This window comes from Corticium candelabrum, chromosome 18 (genome assembly GCF_963422355.1).
Source record: "Corticium candelabrum chromosome 18, ooCorCand1.1, whole genome shotgun sequence".
Taxonomy (NCBI): Eukaryota; Metazoa; Porifera; class Homoscleromorpha; order Homosclerophorida; family Plakinidae; genus Corticium; species Corticium candelabrum.
In genome coordinates this window covers 1,386,059-1,412,610 of record NC_085102.1, presented here as the reverse complement: position 1 = coordinate 1,412,610, position 26,552 = coordinate 1,386,059, and the positions used below count along the sequence as shown (strand labels likewise).

Below are 26,552 nucleotides of genomic sequence, written 5' to 3'. Positions count from 1 at the left end.
ATTTAACTAGATAATATCCAGTACAGTATCCTAGCGTGCTTGGGTCTGGGCCAATTTCAATTTGGAGCAAAAGTTAAATTTTAAATTAAAAGTTAAAATTTTAGTTTTAATGAAATAAACATTAAAAATCACTATCAACTTTTATGTAATTTTTAATTTTTAATTTTAATATTGTAATTTTTGCTTGTAATTAAAAATGGAACGGACGAATTTTGGCACGGGCCTGTTTGGTATCAAAGTAATCGACCTATTATAGCAACGCAGCCAAGAGATCAAAGGTGAAGGATATTCTGTGGAAAGTAGGGTAGTCGCTGTTCCCCTAAAAAAATAAATCTACCACGCCCTGAAAATTTGGAGGTGGGTAATTTCAGGCCTACGCCATTGTCACGTTTTAAAGAGAAAGTGTAGCCGACGTTATTCGACATGCAAGCGTGTGAAGAGCCGCCAAAACCAACAACGAGACTACTAAAAGATTAGGGATATTAGGTAGGTCGCGTGTCACTTACGTCTTTCGGACATTTGCTTGATCTCTCGCATTCACACTGATGTTTTCGTTTATTTTAAAAAGCGTTATAAAATTTAGAATTTAAACGTATGTCAAATCGCTTTCAACGTACAAAACGGCCTCATAATTGCTCCTTGCATGTAGTCACATGTCCCTTGTCAATCACGTGAGTATACTCTGTTGACTCAGCACGCTGCTTTTGTTTACACTTCTGCCTGAACCGCTTAGATAGCTGGTCGTTCCAGTCAAAGAACAGCAACTAGTACACAATAACAGGTAGGGGTATTTTACAAAATTTCTACTACTGTGTGTCTTTACCTAGATAGATGTATTGGCATGCAATATGCATGCTGCATTTGTGTTAACTGTACAATTTACGATGCAGGCAGAAAACGAAAAGTAGGCTGGTAGTAAAGTTAACGTCACGGACAACGGAATGAACGAAAGGACGTTTTTGCAACAGCACAGCAGTTGCGCTGACGGTGTTGTTCGGGATTGCTTATCCTCAGATTCAGCCGGTTATGGATCTACAGAAAGCTCAAGAGAACCTCAGCAATTGAGATTCGACGTAGATATATCAGGATTTTCAATTGTCGAGTATTTGTCCTTAGATCACAATGTCCACTGGCTTATGCAAACAATCCAGGATCGATATAATCGAATGTATACACATCAACGAAATCTACCTAAAGCCTATGCAAAGAAGATATTTTGTGTAGAATTGGATTGCGAACTACAGCCAGAAGACGAACTGTCTCACTGTTTTTCAAAATTTGTTCGTGAAGGACGAGTAAAGATCATTGTGGAAATGAGTACAGTGGAATCTGAGTCAGATTCAGAAGAGAATGAAACAGTAGGTAGAGGCCACTCGAGACCACCCAGCTCATCGAGATCTGAGAGCGCAGATACTGCTACTGCTGATGCTATTACAGATGCAAGCACTCTTGCTACCGTTCCACAGGGCAATGGAATCACTAATGAAAGCAGAAGATACACTATTGAAGATCAGCGATTGTTTTACTGGATCTCGCGTCTGTCCTTTCTGTGGAAGTCTCCATCTGACGAATCTAGAACAATCAAATGCAGCAGATATTTGGGTCAAGGTTCCCTAACTCTCTTGGCTCTTTATTACATATCCTACGTTGTTTACAACCCTTTTCTAGACCCTCCAGGACTTTCTTTCTCATTTAAGACAACCAATGTGGTTAATATGTACTTCGTTGTACAAGGATTGCGGTATCTGGTTATATACGGACTTGGAATATGGCTCTGCGCAATTTCTCACATTCATCACGTGATCAAAAAAAGTTCTCTTCACTCAATCGGACAAGATGAAGAATTCGAGTGGAATCAAGTGAACAAATTTTTGTCCAAACGAGCATTCATAAGCATTATCTTGATTCTTCTACCCGCACTTACCGTCATTCCAGCACTAAGTGGCCATTACGATGGTTGCAGTCACAATTTGAAATTGGATACACGTAACCTCGTTTCTATTACAGTACCGATTGAACTTGTAGGGTACGTGTTGTTTTGCATCATTACACTGCCCGTCTTTCTAACCGTTTTGTGTATCGCCAAAATTCACGTGGCCGAGCTTCGAACATTCTCTCGTCGCATGCTGGCATGGAGAGGAGACAACGCCAAGGACGCTGAAGACCTCGTGCGCAAAATCCAAGGAGCAGTTCGATACTCATCAGATCGTTTGCATACCATTCTGTCAGTATACTACTTTGTCATGATACTGTGGATGAATACATGTGGTTGGATTGCTGTCGACAAATGGATTGTTTTGAGATCTTCAAAATATCAATATCAAAACTGTTGGATGCCTGCTGATGCAGCTCGATACACCATTATTACCGTCACTCAATTTCTCCGTTTCTATATCTATCCGCTCTATTACTTTGCCAAATTGCCCAGAATCTTGAAGAGACTCGTCGCTGATATTGCGACTGTCGACTGCGAGACACAGGCCGCAAATGGCTATTTGCTTAGAACGTACAAACTTCGAAAAAGAATGACGAACGTGATTTCGACTGGTCTAAAGCACGAGCCGCGTTTTGTTGTATTTTGGTGCATCCCAATCTCTGAATTTGGAGCAGTATTACTCGTTTGCTTTACGCCCATTCTTCCAGTAGTGTGGAACAGTATACTAGCAAGTTAGGTTTTGTAGGTACCACGCAGATCGTATTTCTACGCATTTTTTACAATATACGGGTGTTTGCTCTCTTGTCGATGTAATTTTGCTTAATTAATTGATTTAATTAGTGTTATTTTCTGTGCGTTTGAGACAGTTTTGGCACAGAGCATTAATTTGTAAGAAACTGCAGGCGTACACGTCTTGATTGGCAATGGATCTAGAGCGGTAGAGACGACCATGCACACAATGCTAGACTTGCAACACGTACAATACAACGAATCTGCTGCAAACGAAAGAACGTTATGTTTCAAGTGAAATGATACTCGTTTAGTAAACATCCAAACAACGAATCGAGCCAGCCATATGCATGATGACAGTATATACCTAGCTCCGCCGGTAGATCACGTGGTGTAATGAGATCCCGCTTTCTAGACAGTCCTTTACTGTTTATGCTTAAATAATTGCCTAAGTAGATAAATAGATTATTAATATTATATTATTAATATTTTATTATTAATATTTTATTACTAATATTTTATTATTAATATTTTATTATTAATATTGTATTATTAATATTTTATTATTAATATTGTATTATTAATATTTTATTATTAATATTGTATTATTAATATTTTATTATTAATATTTTATTATTAATATTTTATTCTTAATATTTTATTATTAATATTTTATAATTAATATTGTATTATTAATATTTCATTATTAATATTTTATTATTAATATTTTATTATTAATATTTTGTTATTAATATTGCATTATTAATATATAAATAAATTAAATATTAAACACACATATAAATAATAAAATTTGTAATGTATAACTAAATTTTTGGTCTCGCGCAGCCAGTCCGCCTCTTTTTCGACCTGCGAGTCCAAAAGTCTAGCTACGCGAGACTACTCACCATAGTAAACTGCAATCTGATTTTTTCTAGTAACCTGAGGCGTGCATGCGCTAGAGGTACATGCAGTAGTGCATCTGTGCACATGGACGCACCGCGGACGGACGGACGGACCAACGGATCGAGGGACTATTGGAATGCAGCGCATGCGTACCGCTGGTGCAATTAGCGTGCAGGTCGATGTAATGATGTCTCATCATGCTTTCAAGGGCTAGCGACTACACGCGTGCACGTGCCAGTCTATCTAGTATGTCCTCACGCTCTTCATTAGCTCTGACTTCTAAGATTCGCGAATGAACGAACGCTAGTAGAGTTTGCCTCTGTCGCGCGAGTAGTTTCCTAACTTACCGGTAACTTAATTAATTATCGACGTAACCTGTGTTGTCGGAGCGGTGCTACACTACTAGCTGCTTGTAATACATATGTTAGCAAATGAGGATTTAGCACTTTATTGCTTCTTCATTGATTAATTACTACGAAGACTTCAATTACAGTGGCGGATCTAGGCATCGGCGTAAAGGATATGCCCCGTTTTGAAAACGCCTCGTGACTAAAGGATTAAACTGCGCATGCGTGTTTTATTATACGGTACAATGTGGCACGTTTCCGGCCATGAAGAGGAAGGAGCGACGTACAGTTAGAACATTTCTTCGAAAGTAAGAGACGTTATATAAATAAAGAACAACAAGATCCAGGAGAGGCTACCACTCTAGATTTACGGAGTCCTGCTACCAGGTACAGAAGTGTGTGGCTACTGCTACTAATTCTGGGTGATATATATTAGTTATATGATTACAGCACCCAGAATAGCTGAGAGCGCTTCTGAAAGAGGAACAATCTCTGCGTAGCCGTGTAAACTTAGAGCCGCTTTGCTGCTGCTTGTGACCTAGCAGATTGAGAGTGACGACGTCATAGTAATGGGCAATACACCAGCCCCCCGTTTCGGAAATCTTGGATCCGCCACTGAATAGACGTTTACTTATTGTAGAAGAGTCCTAGCATACTACGAGTTATTCTGTAGTTGAGTATAGAGCGCGACCCCGTTCCTCGGACCATCATATTCCGGACGCGAGTTCTCAGTTATCAGTTTTTGAACGCAGTCCTCCCACATTCTAAATGTAGTTCAAACTGTGCAAAGCCTTGCACACCCCTTCGTTGGACAAACGCATCGTTCACCGGACAGTAGCGTTTAGATTGCACACACACCTATCTATAGTTACTTATATATCGCTAATAAACAACTCTTTACCTACAACTCGTGTTGTTACCCTCCATGTCAGCCAAGATCTGTATGAGTTACAGTCAGTCCAACGCTCGTGCATGATAACGGCCCCAATCGTCAGACACCCATTATCTTGCCTTCTTATACCTTCTCAGCAACAGCTCTAGGTTTTGGTTTTAAATGACCGCAGTTGACTAAATTCAGTTATCTGAAACTCCGCAGAATCTAGAATGCTCGCCTAGATCGAGTGCTTGACAGCAATTTCAGGGGTGTCTGCCATGTTGCCAAAATTGGCGACAGACTTTTCATTTGGTGGCAAGAACGTGAAATTTAGGCGACAGGCGTATAAAACTTTGAAGTAAATCAGACTAGCTTTATTGCCGGGCGTAGCGTACGTGGCATGGGCTATAGCCCCATCATTTCTAGGCGTGGTCGTAAAAATTGTGGACTGTAAATACGCGTGAAAACCAAAGCTGTACATAATATATACACCACCCTTTCTTACAGTCTGGATCTTCCACTGATTCTACCGTATCAGTCAATTACAAGCCAGTAAGATGAGCGTGTCCATAAAATGGGCGTGTCCATTAGCATCGTGAAGTCTAGCCCCCCATTTCTAGAGATTACGCAACACCCTTGCTAATCTTTGGGCGGCAGGCACTTGTTGCCAGAGGACTCATGACTCTAGTAGTAGTCTTGACGTGGCTATATGACATAGACCTGCTGATAACGGTCTGGCCACATCAGCAAAATATAATCCAGTATCCCTAGTACTGTAGTACATATTTGGCACAATGGTCTTTTAACGCGCCAGGTACCAATTGACGGACATGCATGTTGTAGGCGCTACTTTTTATCCGTTCATGTAGAGGCCATGCAGTTTCCTGCACGTGTTCTGTGCTAAAAGTAAAATGTCGGCACGTGCATGATGTACATACAGCAGCTAAGCTAAATTAGTGAATGTGAGAGAAGTTTCAGTACACTAGCTTTATATCCCATGACAAACTTCACAGTGAGAATTCGAAGCGACGTTCACATTCTAATCACTGCAAAGTCGAAGTGGTACCGTAGCGAGTTTACTGTGAGTTTTCGTCCCACTTTCACAGTATTCTCACTGTGAAGTCACAACGAGTCACGACTAGATGGTCAGTGGACGGTTCGGCCATTTAATTTTCTACATTTCAATTTTCAATTTTTAGTAATTTTTTTAATTTTTAATTTTTAATTTTTAATTTTTTACTTGCATTCTTATTTAAAATTGTTGTGTTTATTAAATTTTAATTTTTAATTTTTAATTTTCCATATTATTGTAAAATGGTTTTCATCTTTTGATGTGTTGATGCTTGTGATCTTTAGATTTATCTTTTAAAATTTGATTTTTAGGCACCTATGTGCTCTAAACTTGAAACTTGAACGCGCTGTTCGCTTTTCTATTTCTAACATGAATAGAAAATAGAAAATAGAAAATTGAAATGACCGAAGACGCTAGACACAGCAGGGGTCTCAGCGGGGGTCCCAGCAGGGCTTTCATTCGCACGCGTGTCTCAGGAGATCACGTTTCCAACACGCTAGCAGGTGTTTGTTTTTACTTTGCTTTCCGTCACGTGCCAAACCACGTTGGCAACTCTTGACAACTTCGCTCTGACACACAACGTTGTTCCAGCGAATGCCTCGGTCTCTAGCTGTGTAGGTACACGTACTGTACGTGCATTGTACACAACACGCTACCATTATTGTAGATGAACCGGTTGGAGGAAAATGCTATGTTATAACTAGATAGGCTCCCCACTAGCTAGCGGATCGCCGAGTTGGCAACTGTGGTGACGAAGTATACGGAACGACGTTTGTTGCTAGGAAAAATCGAGACACAATTAAAACATCGAAACCGTCAACCTACTACAATTAATTAAGTAGTAGACTGCGCGCTTTCAGGGGCACACTCTAGATGCAGTACACGGTACCGGTACCGTATACAAGGGTGGGCGTGGTACTCTAGAGCAGGTCACATTTCTTATTTGCATGACGTCGCACAACTCACCAAGTAAACAGACATGCACGTTCAAACGCCTTTCGAACTCTAGTTGAAGTCAACTCAACTGAACTCTATTTGCTCAACTTCATTAATTGAACTAACTCAACTAGCTAACGTAGAACAGCGCGGCTTACAGCTAGAGCTAGTTATTAATTAAGTAGAGACTAGCTCTAGCTGTAAGCCGCGCTGTTCTACGTTAGCTAGTTGAGTTAGTTCAATTAATTGAGTTGAGCAAATAGAGTTCAGTTGAGTTGACTTCAACTAGAGTTCGGAAGGCGTTTGGACGTGCATGTCTGTTTACTTGGTGAGTTGTGCGACGTCATGCAAATAAGAAATGTGACCTGCTCTAGAGTACCACGCCCACCCTTGTATACGGTACCGGTACCGTGTACTACATCTAGAGTGTGCCCGTGAAAGCGCGCAGTCTACTACTTAATTAATTGTAGTAGGTTGACGTTTTCGATGTTTTAATTGTGTCTCGATTTTTCCTAGCAACAAACGTCGTTCCGTATACTTCGTCACCACAGTTGCCAACTCGGCGATCCGCTAGCTAGTGGGGAGCCTATCTAGTTATAACATAACATAGCATTTTCCTCCAACCGGTTCATCTACAATAATGGTAGCGTGTTGTGTACAACGCACGTACAGTACGTGTACCTACACAATAGAGACCGAGGTATTCGCTGGCACAACGTTGTGTGTCAGAGCGAAGTTGTCAAGAGTTGTCAAGAGTTGCCAACGTGGTTTGGCACGTGACGGAAAGCAAAGTAAAAACAAACACCTGCTAGCGTGTTGGAAACGTGATCTCCTGAGACACGCGTGCGAATGGAAGCCCTGCTGGGACCCCCGCTGAGACCCCTGCTGTGTCTAGCGTCTTCGGTCATTTCAATTTTCTATTTTCTATTTTCTATTCATGTTAGAGATAGAAAAGCGAACAGCGCGTTCAAGTTTCTAGTTTTGAGCACATAGGTGCCTAAAAATCAAATTTTAAAAGATAAATCTAAAGATCACAAGCATCAACACATCAAAAGATGAAAACCATTTTACAAAAATATGGAAAATTAAAAATTAAAAATTAAAAATTTAAAAAATTAAAATTAAAATTTAATAAACACAACAATTTTAAATAAGAATGCAAGTAAAAAATTAAAAATTAAAAATTAAAAATTAAAAAAAATTACTAAAAATTGAAAATTGAAAAATGAAAACATGAAAATTGAAATGTAGAAAATTAAATGGCCGAACCGTCCACTGACCATCAACACATCAAAAGATGAAAACCATTTTACAAAAATATGGAAAATTAAAAATTAAAAATTAAAAATTTACAAATTAAAAATCAAAATTTAATAAACACAACAATTTTAAATAAGAATGCAAGTAAAAAAATTTAAAATTAAAAATTAAAAATTAAAAATTACTAAAAATTGAAAATTGAAAAATTAAAACATGAAAATTGAAATGTAGAAAATTAAATGGCCGAACCGTCCACTGACCCTAGATGTCTTCAAGATTACAGTGAATTAGATTCGAGATCGCTGGCAGTCATAGAGATATTGCTTCGGTGACTTGGCTTCGAGATCGTTGTGATTTGTGTACATTATTTAATCGATATCGCAGTCAGTTGACGCACCTAAATTGCTTTCATATTTTGAGGTATAATGCTTGTATTTTAAATTTGTCTACGCTAATACGTTTGGAACACAACTAACAACTATCCACATTCCAGTTAGCTTTCTTGTACAAGTCCAGACATTGTCGGTCATGGAGGTCTTCGCTATTTTTCGTCGCCTCTGCGCGCAAACTTCGTCAAACTCGACTGTCACAGCAGGAACATCTCGATCGTCGTGTAGACCTAGTAGGCCGATGAAATACCTTCACGGTCTCTCGACAGATGACAATTTGTTGAGAACACCACTTTTCCATACGATTACACATCCATTACCAATTGCTCACAACCATTCACACAGGCAACATCTACATCTAGATAGTGCATATGACATTCATTTCACCTTTTAATTCTGAGATCATCATTCCACGCACATTCTTTCTCATGTAAAGAACATTTGATATCTAAGTCCATGGAGTATTTCCCTCTTTAGTGCATTGTTGGGAAACGTGTTTGATAAATCTGTTCCTGCCTGGCCTACACATGTAAACGGGACAAGAAGCAGACGTACTGCTGCAGACATTGTGTCAAGCATCTGCCGCAAAACTGATGCCCATCGAGCTAGGGTTGGTTCTCTCGATCTGAGTGATAGACAAAATTAATCGGGCATGTAAACTTTTCACTGAACGGTGCGTTCTACAAACACCACATCGAAGCCAACTGTTTCAGAGCCGTTTCCCTTGTAATAACTTATCTAATACATGGCGTTGTATTAATAATTAATAAAACTAATCCGACTGCAGTCTACTAGAGCGATCGATGTGTTGGTACATGCTCAGTTCTTTACAATTGTGCTCGATTCTCCTTGCAATATAAATAGTGATCGAGTGCATCAGTTTTTGATGGTGGGTATCACGCAATTAGATAGCGTGCATGCGCAAATGGCTTCTCAAACTGTTGGCTTCGATGTGAGAGCAGTCTTTTGGTGTACGCGGGGCGAGGAATTAAGAGAAAATAAACTGTCTAGAAAGCTACACGAGTCTCAAAGTAGTTACATATTACAAATTTATGTAGCTACGCATTTTGTAATTCTCTAGTTCTCTAGGTAGCTATGTGTATATCTAGATACGGGGATCAGATTACACCACGTGATCTACTTGTCCCTCTAGCACTATGGCTGGCTCGATTTTGTTGTTTGGGTGTTTACTGGCGGTGTCACAAGGCTGCTACAACAAAAAGAACGTCTTATTTCTTATTGCTGATGATGGCGGTTTTGAAGCATCAGGTACCTAGCTACTAGCTAACAGTCGTCCTAGGTGCAACACGAGCACATGTACAATTCGGATGTCTGGCAGTGTACAACAACAGTGCTATAAGGTCTCCTAACATTGACGCTCTGGGAGCTATGAGTACGATATTTGACAGAGCATTTACGTCTGTGTCAAGTTGCAGTCCCAGGTGCAATTGATTAATTAATTAATTCTATCAATTTATAATATTACTATCAGGTAACATATACTTGTGTAGCCGTTCTGCGATTTTAACTGGAATGCCAACACACCAGAATGGAATGTGTGAGTATATCTATTGCTGTTAATTATGTTCAATTGCGTACTTAATAAATAATTTAATTAATTAATTACACTATTTATTACTTAATATTCAATTGCTTATTAAGCAGGTAACTGCATCTAATTAATTTATATTTTGCATGGACTAACTGCATAGATGGTTTGGAGCACGCTACACACCACTTCAGATCATTTGATGACGTCAGAAGTCTTCCAATGCTTCTTGCATATGCGGGATACAGGACAGGAATTATTGGTGAAGCACTTAATAATTTTTAAGTTAATGCAACCAAGGAAACGTCCTTACAGGCAAGAAGCATGTAGCCCCGGAAGCTGTTTATCCATTCAATTTTTCAAAAACTGAATTTGATGACCCAGGAATGGTAAGGAAATAAACCTATAATTATTACTTAATTGATTATATGTTAATATTGTATTATCCTAGAGTCGTCAGTTTGGAAGGAACATTACATTAATCAAAGAACTGGCAGACAGTTTTCTTGATGAGTGTCAACACGACTCAAGTCCAATTTTTCTTTGTAAGTCCCTAGAACACATGATAACATTATGACAGTTGTTTTACAAAATAGTCGCACGTGATTGTTTCAGACATTGGGTTTCGAGACCCTCATCGTTGTGGTGGGGCTGCTGGCTCATTTTGTGAAGTGTGGGGATCAGGAGGAGATAACGGAGTCATACCAGACTGGAAACCACAATACTACCAACCTGAGGAAATTAAAGTGCCCTATCACGTTCCAGACACACCTGCAGTATGTACACATGACAAAAACTATCTGATTACTAGTCAAGTATATTGCTGAGTAAGGTTATAAGTTGCAGTGTTTATAGGCTCGTGATGATCTGACAAAGCAATACACTAGTATCAGTCGTATGGATCAAGGCATAGGGCTCCTAATTGAATCATTCAAAAAACATGGACTTCTGAACAGCACGCTTATTGTTTATTTTAGGTATTGTGATATATGGGTCATGTATTTGTCAGTGAATAATGAATTTTAAAAACGTTTATGATCTAGTGACAATGGGATTCCATTTCCTGGTAATTTTTTACTGTATTAATTTCAAGTGCATCGAATGAGTGAGGATTACTGATTGCAGCTGCGAAGACTAATCTGTATGAATGTGGTATGGGAGAACCGTTATTTGTCTACAGTCCAACAGCTAAAGCTCAGGGGATTCACAGTCGAGTGTTGGCCAGTTCACTTGATCTTGTGCCTACAGTCTTGGACTGGTCGGATGTCAAATATCCTTCGTACAAACTCAATGGAATGGAAGTCAGATATTTGGACAGTTTTTCTTCATTGAATACTTTGTATGTTGTTTGGTAGGTAAACCTTACTGGACACTCTTTGCTGCCTGTTGTAGAGGGTCACGCTGATCCTAAGGATTATGACACTGTCTTTGCTTCCCATCAAATGCATGAAGTCATGACTTTGTACAGGAAATAGAAAATGTACTTATGAGGATTTGCCTTATGTTGTGTAGGTCACAATGTATTATCCAATGCGAGTCATACATCAAGGTTCTTACAAACTCATTCTGAATATTGCTAATAATCTTAGTTACCCAATTGCTGAGGATCTTTATGGCAGTGAGACTTGGCAGGTTGTATTGCATTTTGCTAGCAGATTTTGATTAATGTAGTTTGGGATTTATGTTTTTTGTTGACAGGATGTTTTGAAACGTGAAGCGCAAGGTCAAGCTCAGCACTGGTACCGAACAATTAATCAATATTACTTTAGACCTAAATGGGAATTATTCAACCTGGAAAGGTAAAAATCTGATTTTGGTTTAGCTATTTCCTTACTGCTCCTAATGTTTTTCAAGACTAATTCTTTTCGAGACTCCAGAAATAATTAAATTAGGATTTTTATGAATCTAATTTTTTGAGGTCTTGATGTGCAATATTAGTCATTTTTTGATTTAATTATTAGTTTATTTATTCTTTCAAACTAATTCAATTCTCTAAACATTTCTATAGTTGGCATCTTGAGCTGCACACTTCCATCTAGTGGCCATTTTAATGATGTTTCTTGCGCACGCGCAAAACCCAAAAACCGGACAGTGGACAATTTTGGAAACCAGAATATTATTTTTCTGTTAGCCTATTATTTTTGGAAGGCAAAATTTTTGAAAACATTATTACTCGAAAAACGTTAGGAGCAGCAGAGTATAGCTGTATTCTATACAGACATACTGCTTACCAGTTGTTTCAGTGTGTTGTGTGTGTGTGTGTGTGTGTGTGTGTGTGTGTGTGTGTGTGTGTGTGTGTGTGTGTCTGTCTGTCTGTCTGTCTGTCTGTCTGTCTTTCTGTGTGTGAGCATGTGTGTGTGTGTGTGTGTGTGTGTGTGTGTGTGTGTGTGTGTGTGTGTGTTTGTGTGTGTGTGTGTGTGTGTGTGTGTGTGTGTGTGTGTGTCTGTGTGTCTGTGTGTCTGTGTGTGTGCATGTGTGCATGCGTGTGCTTGGGCTTGCGTGTGAGTGTGTGTGTGCTTGGGCTTGCGCTTGCGTGTGAGTGTGTGGGTGTGTGTGCTTGTGCGTGCCAGTGTGTGTGTGTGTGTGTGTGTGTGTTTGTGTGTGTGTGTGTGTGTGATGGTATAATAATTAGGTAAATAAGTAGATGAGTAATTCATGTCGTTAACTGTTTTCTATTTATGCATGTTTTGATTTTGTTGCACCTCAGTGATCCAATGGAGCTGCATAATTTAGCTGATGACACAGCTCACACAGAAACTCTTCAATCCCTTCAACAACAGCTCAAGACATGGCAGCATAAGACAAACGATCCTTGGATGGTCAAGTACACCCACGAATGAACAACTGACTGATTTCTCAACTCCAACAATGTTGTAACAGTTTTTTTGCAATTTTAGTTTTTGACGGTGGTTGTTTGGCCATTATAGTGAGACTTTCGAACTGGAAGTATACGTGGCTGGTGCTGAAGCGTTTAAGTGTTAGACTCGAGCCAGTCTCTCCCTGCTTTTGTCATTCCCGGGATTGTCCGGATTGTCAATACAATCCTACAATCCGGGGAATGACGAAGGCGGGGAGAGACTGGCTCGAGTCTATTTAAGTGTCTCATTTAGTGTGGTTCTACAACCTTAAAAGATGATGCATTTGAGTGGACGTATGGAATGTTATGTCTAGATGGCAAAAGTCTTGATATCTTGACGCACCAGATATGCATGCTTTAAGCAAGAGTCTTGATATCTCATGCAAATCTGGCGCGTCAAGATATCAAAACGTTTTGCCACATATTAGTTAATTACCTACATGTATGTACAGGACACATGAGTTTGGTGATCACCAAGCATGGATAGATGCATATATACGCATGTTGATTACTCTAACCCTCACCTCTACATGGTATACGCATTCTGTTCTATTGCCGGTCTGTTCGACGACTGAAGAAGGAATGGAAGTATACAGTCCAACAGACGTCTAATATCTTCTAGCCTTCAAATTAGTGGCACTGTCACTCGACAACTGGTGCTAACCATGACTGGTCCGGGGCTAGGGTTAGGGTTATATAGGCTTAGGGTTAGATTTAGAGTTAGGGTTAGGGTTCGAAACCACTTGCGGCAATAGACTATCATGGAAACCACAACTGGTCCGGGGGACCAGTTATGGTAATCACAAGTTGTCCCCGTATCAGTTAGGGTGGGGTGCCAACTGTAGACCCTAACAGGACTCAGTAATTATAACTAGATATGTGGCTTATGCTGAAGCTTTAGTAGCTTGCATGCACAGCATAGTTTTGCAAGCAATAAAGCACGATGTTACTAAAATACGTTGGACGTACATAGGGAATTCTATCGTTCTAGAGATATGTTTACACCAAACCATGCTCAAAGATCTGTTTTCTGCTTGCTCAATGATTTTCAGCAGACAGTCTTAGCGTTAAACTGTAGTCTGTGCACTCATGGTGGTGGCGGAGCAGCTGGGGGATGCGGTGGGGGGGGGGAATTCCCCAACTTGAGGATCAACGTCTGCGAAATCAAAGTCAAGTCAACATTAGAAAGCGCAGGAAAAGCCTACTGAAAGCTCATGTGTACTCTATGTCCCGCCCCAACGTGCAACTCGCTCCACCGCCCCTGAAGATGTATTTTGCTAGATAAATAATATGCATAACGTTGTATTGACATGACGTAATTTACATTAAAATAATTGATTTGCATAACAATATAATTAAAAAAACCTAAATAATTATGTAATGTAGTGTTTATTAGTGAGGAAAACACCGGTCCAAATTATTGGAAGAATGGGCGCAAAACAAGTGATTAAAATCGCCTTAGCTGCAGTAAGTGAGACACACCTAAATACAACAAAACGTGGTTCGTGTGTCAAACCAGCGGAAATCATGTTCGCCATCTTCTCTCGTATTTCCCGATTTTTGAGCAAATATCCATTTCTGGTTTGGTCATTGCAGCTGATAATAGAAATATCAGAAACAAGTGTCGTCAAAATGTTGGGCAATTTGCCAAAGTAGAAAAGTGGATAGAAGTAAAACCAAACTAGTTGAGTTATAAATATGATAGTGTATCGAATTGCATCAAAAAGCATCCAGCAATCTTTGTCAATAGTTTTTGATGACACTAAAACAATCCATTCGTGCACAGCAATCCAACCGCAGGCATTTATCTAAAATATCATGACCAGGCAGTATGTTGTCAAGATGCATTGCAACCGATCTGATGAATACCGAACTGCTCCTTGAATATTACGTACAAGATCCTCAGCGCTGTCCTCGTCTTCTCTCCACGTCAGCATACGACGAGAAAATGTTTGGAGTTCTTCTGCATGAACTTTGGCGATACACAAAACGGTTAGAAATACGGGAAGTGTAACGACGGAGAAAAGCACGTAGAATGCTACTTCGATTGGTAATGCAATATGTACGAACTTTTGTGTATCTTCTTCTTGCAAGTTGTAACGACAGTATTCTGAATCAATGTCGCTGCGTAATACTGGAACGATTGTAAGTGAAGGTAGAAGAATCAACATAATGCTTATGATCGCTCGTCGTGACAGAAATGTGCTCACCTCATTCCACTGGGTTTGATTCTCTTCTCCAGCCAAGTGCAGAGAGCTCTTTGTGAATACGTGATGAATGTGCGAAATTTTACAAATCCACATGCCAAGTGCGTATAAAACCAGATAACGTAATCCTTGTACGACAAAATAGATATTAACGACACTGCTGGTCGTATTATTAGATGATGAACTGAAAGAGACTTCTTGATGAATGAGAAAGGGGTTGTGAATCACTAAATACATATAAAAGATGGCCACGAGAATGACCATTGATTGACTTAAATATCTTTTTCCTTTTACGAATCTGGATTCGTTAGAGAGAGACTTCCACAGCAGAGAGCAACGTAAAATACAGTAGAACAGCCGCAGATTCTCAACAGTGTACTGTCTGCTTGCATCATCTCTATTACTGCTTGTAGCACCGGTAGCAGACTGAGTAATTTCACTTCTACGTTCGGTAGTATTAGCAGCCTCTGTGATCTCAAATGCCAATGTGCTGGATGGTCTCGAGTGACCACGGGCTGCAGTTGTGTCCTCTATTGGTTCCTTACTCATTTCCGCCAGAAGCTGTACCCACTTCTTAGAAATAAACTTTGGATGTGAAAAACAATCAGATAATCTCTCTTCAGATGAAATTTTACGTTTCAAGTCTACACAGTAGATTTTCTTGGTATAAGCCATAGGTAGATCTCGTTGCTTTGTATAAAGTTCATTGTACTGACGCTGAATTTTTTGCTTGAGCCAGAACACATCGTGATCATCTAGAGATACAGGCCCGACCAGTATTGAGAAATCTGTTAGTTCCACTTTGAATGTTAATTGATGAGGTTCTTCTGAGCTTTCCGTCGATCCATAACCTGCTTCTACAGATACCTCATCACTTTCAGGACTGGGAGAGTGTAGAAACGTCGTCTCGGTTATTCCATCTCCCATAACGATAAATTCACCATTAGACGTCTACCTGTATCGAAATTATCCAAATGAAAGTTTAGGTACTAGCTGTAACTATCTACAATTATGTGGAGCGTATACGTAAACGTCTAGAGAACAAATCATCAAAGATTTGTAAAATATACTTACGTACGTGTACTTGTGTACTGCTGCGTGTCTAAAGATTGTGAACCAGACTAGCCGTTCAGGCTATAGAGTGACCAACAACACGCTGAGTAAGCAGATGTCACGTGATTAAGGACATGTGTAAGGTGGAAAGCCTCATACGGGAACTGAACACCGGCAAGCTCACGTGAGTCTGGGGACGGGGCTAAGCCAAAGGTCGTTACGTTAATTGACTGCGAACTTTCCTAAAGTTTACCGATAAACGATTCAATTTCAACTTGTGAGATCAAAATGTATATTTTTATTACTTCGAAAGATTAAATAATACGTACGTACGTGAAACGTTTAGATATAGTGTGCTGCTTGTTGTTGTGATATACTCTGTCTTAATTAAATCAAGTAATCTAAAACGCAATATTGATAAAATGGATGATGGTTCATCTTTTAAGAAAAGTTAAAGAAGACATCACAAGTAGACACTTTTAATTAGAGTAGAAAATATGTAATTAGAAAAAGATAGAAAACATGTTACAATTCTAGTTAGATGAAAGGTTATTCCATTTATTTAGTTAAGTTTACTGTTGGCTTTCTAAGAGTACTCGATCTAGAAACCTATAATTACTATGCATTTATTTCACAAATTTGTTTTCAAATATTAGTGTACTTATTTTCTGTTTCCTTATTCTTTATCTAAAGGTTTAAACATTCCTGCCTTTTCGGCCCTTTTGTAAAATTATCTTCCTTCTATACTGTAGGATTGTATTGTAGGATAAGTTTTTTGACTATTTAAGTATTTGAAAACATATTTTTTGTTTACAAGTTATAAGTAGTCGATGGTTTTAAAAAGTAATTTCAACATAATACTTTATATTAAAAATAAGTCTCCTGATGTTATACGTTTTTTCCATGCCAATTGATGACTGCATCGACGCAGCTGACTAGATATGTAGTAGCAATAGTACGTGTAGGCTACAGTTTGTGCTTAGTTAGATGTTCAACATCAAAATGTTTGATCTCTGATCCACGTTAAACATTATTGGATTTGTGGTTGGCCTAGATCAGCTGCTACATTAATTAGTAGGCTATCTACATCCTCATTCTCTAATTCAACAGCAATACAATAAATGCACATAACTAGTGTGTAAATTTTTACAATAGTCTATTCTGGCTACAAGACAAGAACTAGTGATGAAGCTCTTAAAAAATTTTAAATTAACTTAATGAAACCAAGGAATTATCTCATTTAAATGCATATATATCTATATGATCGACCTATGGCCGTGCACGTACCCTCGGCCTAATCGGCGCTACACTGTACTCGGGCAAATTTTTTTGGTCCACTTCACACACACATCCCGGGTATATAGCCCGGATAAGTTTAACTTGCACGTCCACAGTAGACCATTCTCACGTGCACAAATGGCTAGTAGTTCGAAATGTGAGGTGTTAGGTTGACAGATCGCGGGAATTGCGCTTTCTCTGCAGTCAGTTACCACACTGAGTAAGCAACAGTGCCTAGTTAAAGGAGAGCCCCAATATGGGGAATGTTGGTTGCTACAAACCGTTTTCTTTGCAGAAATCGACTTTCTCGAGAAACAATTGACTCCAGAAAAGCTTTTCGTGATGCAACTATCATACAAGACGGCAGAGGTTTGTACATCTTGCTAGCTAATTGATATTAGTTAATTAACTAATTATTAATTTATTAGAATACAGTATTCAGTAACATTAAAGCACAATTTATGTATTTATGGTAGTATTTTTGAACCTTCAATGTGATTTAACAAATAGTGATTTATAATTTATATGTGTGTATATACAGTAGTGGACAAAGTATTTGCCAGGCAAGAAATTTCAAGGGTTTTTAGGATGTTTGTGTTTGTGTGGAAGCACAAAATATTAATAAAGCGACTTCTTGGTCAATGTTTGTCATGCAATGGGAAAATCAAGATAATTGGTACAGAATTGAGTCTAAATCAGTTGGTTGTTGCAATTTAATTAAGATTATTGTTACAACCTAGTTAAAACAGATTAATTAAGTTTACATTACAACTTATCAAAGCATATTCAATGCAAACAATATTACAACCTTTGAAAACAAACTAACTTATCAATTTATGCTCATATCAGCACTTGTTTCCATTCTGTAGTCTACAATATGATGAAAAATCAACAACAAAAACTACCCGACAAATACTTTTGTCCACTACTGTATATACTAGTAACTATTGCAGAAGAACCTGTTTATTAATCATGTACTCTGCTGTTACTGCAATTAATTTGTTTGCATAAGAAATGTATGGCAAACAGGCAGGATTACAGGAAGTTGTTGATGCGGACAGCCTGTTGCCACAGAACACAGTTTTTATGAGACTAAAATACATAGAATCAATCCATGATTCATTTTAACAATAAAATTAAAACACACACAATGAGTGTGTTTTAATTTAATTTAATCCACAAACACACTAATTAAAGCACTCTAGTGGGTGCACAGTTTGCTGGACATAAAACTGGAATGACTTGTTTTGAACACTCATTCTGAACACTGCAATTACAATCTGTTTCTCTCTTTATATCACATAAACAGTATAACATAAACAGTTTCCTCAACTCAAAAAATCTCTGTACAGTTTAGAAGGCATTAGGAGTATTTGTTTTCAAACTTATTGTCAGATTGTGGTTTCTTCTTGCTCTCTGGTGGCTTCGTTTGGGGATAATGTTTCTGTTGAATATGTTGGTTGTAGTTTTGGCTTTCATGAACAAACTTGGACGTCCTGCTGATGCTGGACGGGTAGAAAAGGACTTGAAGTGTCATCTAGCACAGCAGTAGGTTGCACTCAAATCTTCTTCTTTTGTTTTCTGACTCCCACCTCTTTACCAAACATGTGTGGAACAGAAAGCAGTCGCTGCTGTGTACCAGGTGAGTGGATTCCTTTGCCTTGTAGTTTTCAATAATTGGAACAAAACCTTTCTACTGCAGCTATGAAGCTGTCTGTGACATGACTTTCATGCAGTCTGTCCTTGATATCTTTAGTGACTTGTAGTACTCTTTCAATAACGTTCCTTGAATTTTCATAGCTTCCTGTGTTAATTGGTTGTGCTTGATCTCTTGAAATGTATTGCTAAAATCAATATTGTCATCAGCTGCAGTTGCCACTTCAGTTGTTTCACAGGAACAAGGAGCAATTTTTTCAAAGGAACGTTTTCTATCTTCGTCAGACCAATTCATACTGATGGAAAGAGACTTTAGATGTTCTTCTTCTGCTTTTTGGTGGACACTACTGTAGAAGGAAATGGGTTGGCAGTGGTAATGCCACTGCTGCAAAAAGCTGACGGCCTTGAGGTGAACACGTTGGGATAGTATTGACACTGCTTTTGCGATACTTCATTGCTGCTGCAAATTGGTGTTTGCAAGGTTGACTTTGCATTCCAATGGGACAGGTGCACTCACCCAGTTGTAAGTCTACTCCCACATTGTAATTTTATCTGACTGACTCACACCAGTGTAAACGTCTGGGTCATCTGATGCGACAATGTCGTCAGATGGAATGGTGCACGCTTTTACTCCTATCACAGTAAATCTTGTATAGACAAAATGATCTAATCTGTTTGTGGCAACAGATATTAAACATAACTGGTAATACAGTTCGCAAGTCTGTGTGAGAAGGTTGAACATTTGTACCACATTCCAAGCTTTATTCCTTTGGAAAAGGATGTCTTTTCTGATGCGTATGCTAGCCTCTGAATAATGATTAGTATATATAGTTGCCTCGTGTGAGAAAGTTCTTTCGGAAACACACAGCCCATTCTTTCCTCTGTTGCCAGTAATCACCTAGTCTCTTTTTTGAATGTCTGAAAAGGGCTTTTGTCTACTTGACGTTTAATTTCAGTCAATGTTTGCTCACTTGGGGCATAAACAAGTTGTTTTGTTAGTGCCATACAGGTAATTCTGTCTGTACCACAGATACCAGAATTTTGAGCTCCAAAGCCATCTTCATATAGTTTGTAAAAAATGAAAGACACATAGGTGTAATTCTGCTTGAGGCCATGTACTCTTTAGAGCAATCCGTTCGCTTGCACAGTCGTCTGTCAATAATGCTAGTGGTCCAAGATTTCGGACTCTTCCAAAAATGCACACTTGGGCAGTATGTGGCACAGTGCTGTAAACCATGCTGACAAGGTAACAGCATCTTCACTGGATGTCATAACTGCAGCAAGTGGTAGAGCTCCTACTGATGTGCCGCAGCTAAGTATGAACACGGCTGTGTTCAAGTTATCAAGACTGGCTGTTGAGTCACAAAAGACTGGCTTTGCACTTTGTGTGACCATTTCATGGACTCTGGCCATGAGAGAAGTGACTAGAGCTAAAAGGAAGGGCATGGCATCAGTCTTTCTGGTTTCGGTTTCGGTTCATCCATGTTCATTTCAGCTGCTGCTTCATAAGGTTGAAGAAGTACTCGCCCGCCCTCTTTTTTCATGTTCCTTGTTGTATCGTTGTACTACCTCGAGCAGTCGCTCAAACATAGCCTGTCCATTTTCTTGTCCAATGTTGTCTGATTGCCATTTTCTAAAGAGGCGTTGAATGTCTCGTACATTTGGGGTTATGGCTCTGTCTGCAAGAGTGCTCTCAACTACTTGTGGATTACTTTTCAGTTGGAGCTGGGTCAAGTATTCATGTTTTGCAGAGGCAGCAGAGCTGCCAGACTCAAAGAGACTAATTTTCACTTTTTTACAGCTTCTGTGACTGGCCTAAAGCTGAGCGCATGGCCACTGTGGATTGGGTGGTATGTGATTGTTAAGGCAAGATATTTAGGGTGGTCTGAGATTCTAGATGCCTCAGGTGGGTATACCCTAACTATTGAAGTGCTAGGACACATTGACTTTTTGTCTTGTGTGGAACAATGTATGGTGGTTTTCTTTAGTTTGCACTTCCTTTCTGTGGACATTTGTGACAGAGTTTTCCGTTTCCTGTAATGATGACAATGACGAACAGTTTTAAAAAGGAGCCGCCATCCTTTTGCTTTGAAACCTGTAGTGATTTGATAGGTGGTTTTTGAAACCTCTTCAAAATGTGTAATCCACTGGACAGCTGCAGTTTCACAATTGGCACTTGTCCATGCTTCTAGAGTAAAGTTGCTTGTTTTAGCTCCTAGGAAACTTTCCAATTCATGCTGACAATATGAGTCAACAAAATAGTTGTACCGCTGAGGGAGCAAGGGCATGATACTGGTAGGGAGGCCTGAATCAGATTTGCACTCTTGTTTGGCATCAAGTGGGTGCTCTAGATTGGCTTCACTGGTAGTTTGAAATTGTTGAAGTGTGTCTGTGCTTAAAGTGCATCTCTTCACATAAACTGACTGTTGTTCTACTACAGACATGGAGGTTTCACTGACATTGTCAGCTTCTGTACTTTGTGAATGACTCTCATTAGAAGTGCACCAGGTTACATTAGAAAAGAAAGGATTCCCCTTGCCAGCTGAAACGGCCTTAGCAAGAGTGAATTTTTTCTTCCAACATTGTTTGCTTTGTCAGGCATATAGCAGGAGGGCCAATCAGTAGTTGCTTTGCATGGTGAAGCTGCTGAAGAGTTACATTTTCTCCTGAAAGTTTGGTCTTGAAAGTTTTACTCAGACTTAAGCAAAGCTTCTGGCGTTCAGGTTGCTTGAGATGGTGGCTTTTGATTTGCTGAGACTACAAGTTTTCATCAGCTAATATGCACTTATCTAGGATATTTGAAATTTTTATTTGATCAGAAAGCAGCCATACTGCTAAGGTATTCGTCAGGTAGTGAGTATAAGGGCTTGGTTGAAGCAGGGTTCTCCCCAGGGCGTTTGAGCGTACGTAGCATTGCGCCATGCTTGAATTTCTACTTCACTCTCAGAGATCACTGATTTGAGATTGTCTAGATATGCTCCAGATACGGGATAGCAAGTGCATGTGAAGGAAATGTAATCTAAATGATGTAATTTCCATGTTTAGAACCTGCTTACTAAGTAGGCGGCTTGAAGAAAGCCAATACTGAATAGGACCGCTGATTGACCACTTTGCAAAAATAGTTCCAGTCAGATTCCAACAGCTGTGCCACTTCAAAGTGCAAATTCTTTGCCATACAGAACAAGATGTGATGGCTACAATTGTGAAGAAAGAGAACCTTTCCTTAGTGTTTCCAAACATTTGTAACCTTGCAGCCATTGCCCAGCTAATCCGTGCTTCCACTGCTGACTGTGAGAGGGCTTTTCTGAACTGGATAGGATAAAGACACCTCTGAGAAACCCCGTCTGAGCAACAAAATCACAGTGCAGCTGCTGTTTATCTCTATTGAAGGTCCCTGTTTAGAAGACTTTGACTTTAACGCTGCATTTGTGGAGTGGGCTTCCAAGAGGAACAGATGCATTACAATATTGTAACAGAGTCAGCATGATTTCATTATACAGTGGACAGATTGTAAGATTGAACACAGTTTTGCTTATACTCTCTAACGTAGCAGCAACCTTGGGGTATATACTCAGTCACTGTTTGAAGCAATGATTACGAATAAATAGTATGTCATTGTGTTTTTGCATTCAATTGTGTCACAGTGTGTATCTATAGCAGGCGTGCACTGCTACTTAGTAGACTAGTTAACAGGTTTGTCAGTGCATGGTTGCAAGTCACAGCAATATCTTGACTTCAACAGCTGTCCATGCTAAATTCGTACTCTTCCAACTAATGGGTTACTGATACCTGACAGCCTGTAAACAACAACTAGGATAGACGATTCTCAGCAGCAAGTCTAATATATTGATAATAGATTAGTATTGCAATTGAGACTTTGTCGTGACGTCATTGTATGGGCGTGGTCTTAGGGAGGGGCTAGCACTACGCTTTCCTGAAATCCTGGGGAGAACCCTGGTTGAAGGTAAAGTTTGAGTTTTGCTTTGTCACATAGAAGGACAGCTGTGGTGAACAGATGTGTGCACACAGATTCTCTGGAGAAAATGCTGCAACTACCACAAAAACAAAGGCAATAACCCCACAAAGAGAAGAACATGTTTGTATTGGGAAATTTTTGCAATGCCTTGATCATGCGTGTTTTCCATCTTTCAAATGTCGGCCTATGCATAGGAATCAAATCGTGAATATCCACTCACCTAAGGCAGTGCTTACATAGTCCAGTGTTTGTATTAGTTCTACCAGCAAGTTGGTAGGAACTGGGTATCCCAATGGGTCACCATAGAAGGAAGCTTTTGAATTCAAATCTAAAGCAACCACTGTCCAATGATTCCCACTCATCAATGTATTTGATGCAACAGAAGATCCAGTTATGGCATCAATTTGTACGTTGACAATCAGGAATATAAGTCTAATCTTCTTTCTGTTGTTCAGACCTAATGCTATGGATGTGTTCAGCGTGAATTAGCAAACTTTGGATAGCACAAGGCAAAGACAATCTTGTAATGAGCAATTGAGAAGCGATGCCATACCTTCAAGCAGTATATCAGGTAACCATCTGTCACATGCCAGTCTAGACATTTGGTAGCTACTGTAGTCACGTCACCAAATGCCACAGCAGAGGCTGGCTTGTCTGACAGAATTTGTTGAAATTGCTGTATCTTACTCAAGCTCAAGAGTTCAAGATTCAAAGTGTCAGGAATGTGACAGACCTTGTTGAACCACTTGTCTTCTTGAATAACCTGTGGGAGGACACAACTTAGACAGGAGAATGGACATTAAATTAAGGAACAAACTCATTCAACTCGAAGTATTTTTATTACTTTACTGCAGCTAGGTGGCAGAGTATTACTCATCGACATTTGTAGTTGTGAATTCAGTTAACATGAGTAGTGGTGAGCTAATATAATTTGTGGTATTCTGGACAGGAACAAATTCTCATGCATATTGGTTGATATCTATACTGTCTAAACAAGATAGTGTAGGCACACTCTAAAAGTAGCATGCTTTAGCTATCGGTAGTTAGCAAGGATGTGTGGTACATGTGATTACAAGTAACTAGTTCATGTAATGTACAATCTCATAATTAAATGGGACATGAAATGCTAACTAAAATCATCTAGTCACTTAGACAGAACACTACAATGCGCAGAAAGAGATTCAAAAATTTACGTGAAGAATGAGATGCTTAGTATTTTGTATTGTGTGTATAGGATGTGTGAAGAATATTGGAAGGTGGATCGGGGAATGACATGTCAAAGTACTCTCTAGCAACATCTAGCGACTGCTGTGACATTTCTTACCAGATTTATGACGTTTGTTTACCACTTTACAATGCTGTATTCACATAACTCAATCTTAGCCAGTTATAGTCATTACCAGTTGGATATAACAGTGTACGCTCTAGATGTTGAAGAAAGACTCAAAGTAACATGATAATGTTTTGTGCTTGTATATACGTAGTTCTATTTGTGGTCAATTTGAGCATGGTATAAGATACTGTGAATACGCATCATCAACTGCTCCATCTCAACATAGTAAAGAAACACCGCCCTTTGGTATTTATCAAGTTTTGAAACCAGAATTACTGTAACAGCTAGCCCTCATATATGGAGCCCTATCTGAGAGCAACTCCCAATCTAACAGCCAGGGACACAATGAATGGCAGATCGTTCAAGTGAGCATTATAGATATAAATAGATACACCATCATGTTGCAAATTTATTCAGAAATCTTTTTCAGCATGGCTGGTCTCCCAAACAATCCTTCAAATAATCTATCAAATGTACAAAGTACAATAGCTAAAAGCACTACGAGTCAAAATGCAATGCAGCTATACAAACTTAGTTGCACTCATTTCTTCAGAAAACTGGTCACGACAGCTCCCTGAAGAAAAGGCACTTTCTGTGTAACTCTGTGGAGAATCTCGAAAGATGAACAAAAAATTCAAACCTTCTTTGACTTACAAGTGCAGTACATACAACCGAGACATTGCATGCAAGTACCTTATCGAGATCCAGAAAATGTTAATTAATCGAAACATAGGTGAATTATGCCTAAACCACACATGTAATTCGTCTTCTGGCAGGTGCAACAATGGAAGTTATCCAGGTTACTCATCTAGAATCTGCAACAACCAGAATAAAGAAGTTACGTTGACTCTATTTACAATATTGACTGTGTTACTAATCAAAGAAATATGAAATGTATTAAATCAATAAATATTAACTGCAATAATCAATCGACATTTACTATATAAATTTAATTAATAACATTGACTGTAGACATCAATCAAAACTTCCACCACTAAATATTAGCTCACCACTACATATTAACAACAACAAATATCCTGGATTGTTCATATTCCTTGATCTAGAGAGGAACAGATTGTAGTTAGAGTTTTCAGAAAGAGTGTTCAGAACAAGTTATTCCTGTTTATGTTAAAATGGATCATGGATTGCTTCTATTTTAGGCTAATGAAAAACTGTGTTCTGTGGCAACAGACTGTCCATGGCGCAGATCAACAGCTTCCTGTGATCCTACCTGTTTGCCATACATTTCTTATGCAAACAAATTAATTGCAGTAACAGCAGAGTACATGATTAATTAAAAACGGGTTCTTCTGCAATAGTTACTAGTATATATATATATCTATATATATATAGTAACTATTATATAAAAATATATATATATATATATTTTTAGAAATACATATATTTATATAAACCCACCTACGTGGGTATCTAACACACATTATCCATATATATAATGTAATGCAACAACTGTCTGTTAATTTGTGAAAATTTAATGCTCGCATGATACATAGTAGATTAATGTTAGATGCTGATGTAATTGCTTGGGATTTGCTGGTTTTGTCAGTTAGTAGTTTGTTATAAAATATAATATTATTTCTCTCTCTAAAAATATATATATATATATATACTTATAAATTATAAATTACTATATTTATTAAATCACATTTAAGGTTCAAAAATACTACCATAAATACATAAATTGTGCTTTAATGTTACTAAATACTGTATTCTAATAAATTAATAATTAGTTAATTAACTAATATCAATTAACTAGCAAAATGTACAAACCTCTCCCGTCTTGTATGATAGTTGCATTACGAAAAGCTTTTTCTGGAGTCAATTGTTTCTCGAGAAAGTCGATTTCTGCAAAAAAACGGTTTGTAGCAACCAACATTCCCCATATTGGGGCTCTCCTTTCACTAGGCACTGTTGCTTACTCAGTGTGGTAACTGATCGCAGAGAAAGCGCAATTCCCACGATCTGGCAGCATAACACCTCACATTTCGAACTACTAGCCATTTGTGCATGTGAGAATGGTCTACTGTGGACGTGCAAGTTAAACTTATCCGGGCTAGATATCCGGGATGTGTGTGTGTAGTGGACCCAAAAAAATTTGCTAGAGTTCTCGCGTTTCGCGTGCACTATGGTCTGGAAGTTCGAGGCTATTTGGCTCTAGCCTCACGCCGTTAACAAA

General features: G+C 38.8%; 3 protein-coding genes and 2 long non-coding RNA genes across 6 annotated transcripts; 3 read left to right on the top strand and 2 right to left on the bottom strand.

Annotated features, from left to right (window-relative positions):
- The first annotated feature begins 681 nt into the window (after positions 1-681).
- LOC134194084 (uncharacterized) lies at positions 682-2,835 on the top strand. The gene is made up of 2 exons (XM_062662987.1): positions 682-781; positions 891-2,835. The coding sequence occupies exon 2, from the start codon at positions 942-944 to the stop codon at positions 2,670-2,672; it is 1,731 nt and encodes a 576-aa protein (XP_062518971.1). The 5' UTR covers positions 682-781; positions 891-941; the 3' UTR covers positions 2,673-2,835.
- A 6,757-nt stretch (positions 2,836-9,592) lies between these two features.
- LOC134193959 (N-sulphoglucosamine sulphohydrolase-like) lies at positions 9,593-12,983 on the top strand. The gene is made up of 14 exons (XM_062662832.1): positions 9,593-9,715; positions 9,786-9,888; positions 9,958-10,004; positions 10,159-10,257; positions 10,311-10,384; positions 10,447-10,540; positions 10,611-10,771; positions 10,851-10,972; positions 11,039-11,061; positions 11,121-11,296; positions 11,351-11,446; positions 11,508-11,627; positions 11,694-11,794; positions 12,703-12,983. Exons 1-14 carry the CDS (start codon positions 9,604-9,606, stop codon positions 12,833-12,835), a joined length of 1,461 nt encoding a protein of 486 aa, XP_062518816.1. The 5' UTR covers positions 9,593-9,603; the 3' UTR covers positions 12,836-12,983.
- A 1,134-nt stretch (positions 12,984-14,117) lies between these two features.
- LOC134194114 (uncharacterized) lies at positions 14,118-16,224 on the bottom strand. 2 transcript variants are annotated; one of them, XM_062663021.1, is made up of 3 exons: positions 16,134-16,224; positions 15,063-16,014; positions 14,118-14,986 (listed from the first exon to the last, which is right to left on the bottom strand). In XM_062663021.1, exons 2-3 carry the CDS (start codon positions 15,984-15,986, stop codon positions 14,891-14,893), a joined length of 1,020 nt encoding a protein of 339 aa, XP_062519005.1. In that variant the 5' UTR covers positions 15,987-16,014; positions 16,134-16,224; the 3' UTR covers positions 14,118-14,890. The 2 variants fall into 2 exon arrangements, with proteins under 2 accessions (XP_062519005.1, XP_062519004.1); XM_062663020.1 differs by having other exon boundaries at positions 14,118-16,014.
- Positions 16,225-17,497: 1,273 nt separating this feature from the next.
- On the top strand, positions 17,498-24,540 carry LOC134194290 (uncharacterized). Its single transcript, XR_009972185.1, has 3 exons — positions 17,498-17,610; positions 17,686-17,759; positions 24,257-24,540. It is a non-coding gene; the product is annotated as an uncharacterized LOC134194290 (long non-coding RNA).
- Positions 24,541-24,751: 211 nt separating this feature from the next.
- Positions 24,752-26,445, bottom strand: LOC134194174 (uncharacterized). Its single transcript, XR_009972152.1, has 3 exons — positions 26,296-26,445; positions 26,147-26,221; positions 24,752-25,170 (listed from the first exon to the last, which is right to left on the bottom strand). It is a non-coding gene; the product is annotated as an uncharacterized LOC134194174 (long non-coding RNA).
- Positions 26,446-26,552: the final 107 nt, after the last annotated feature.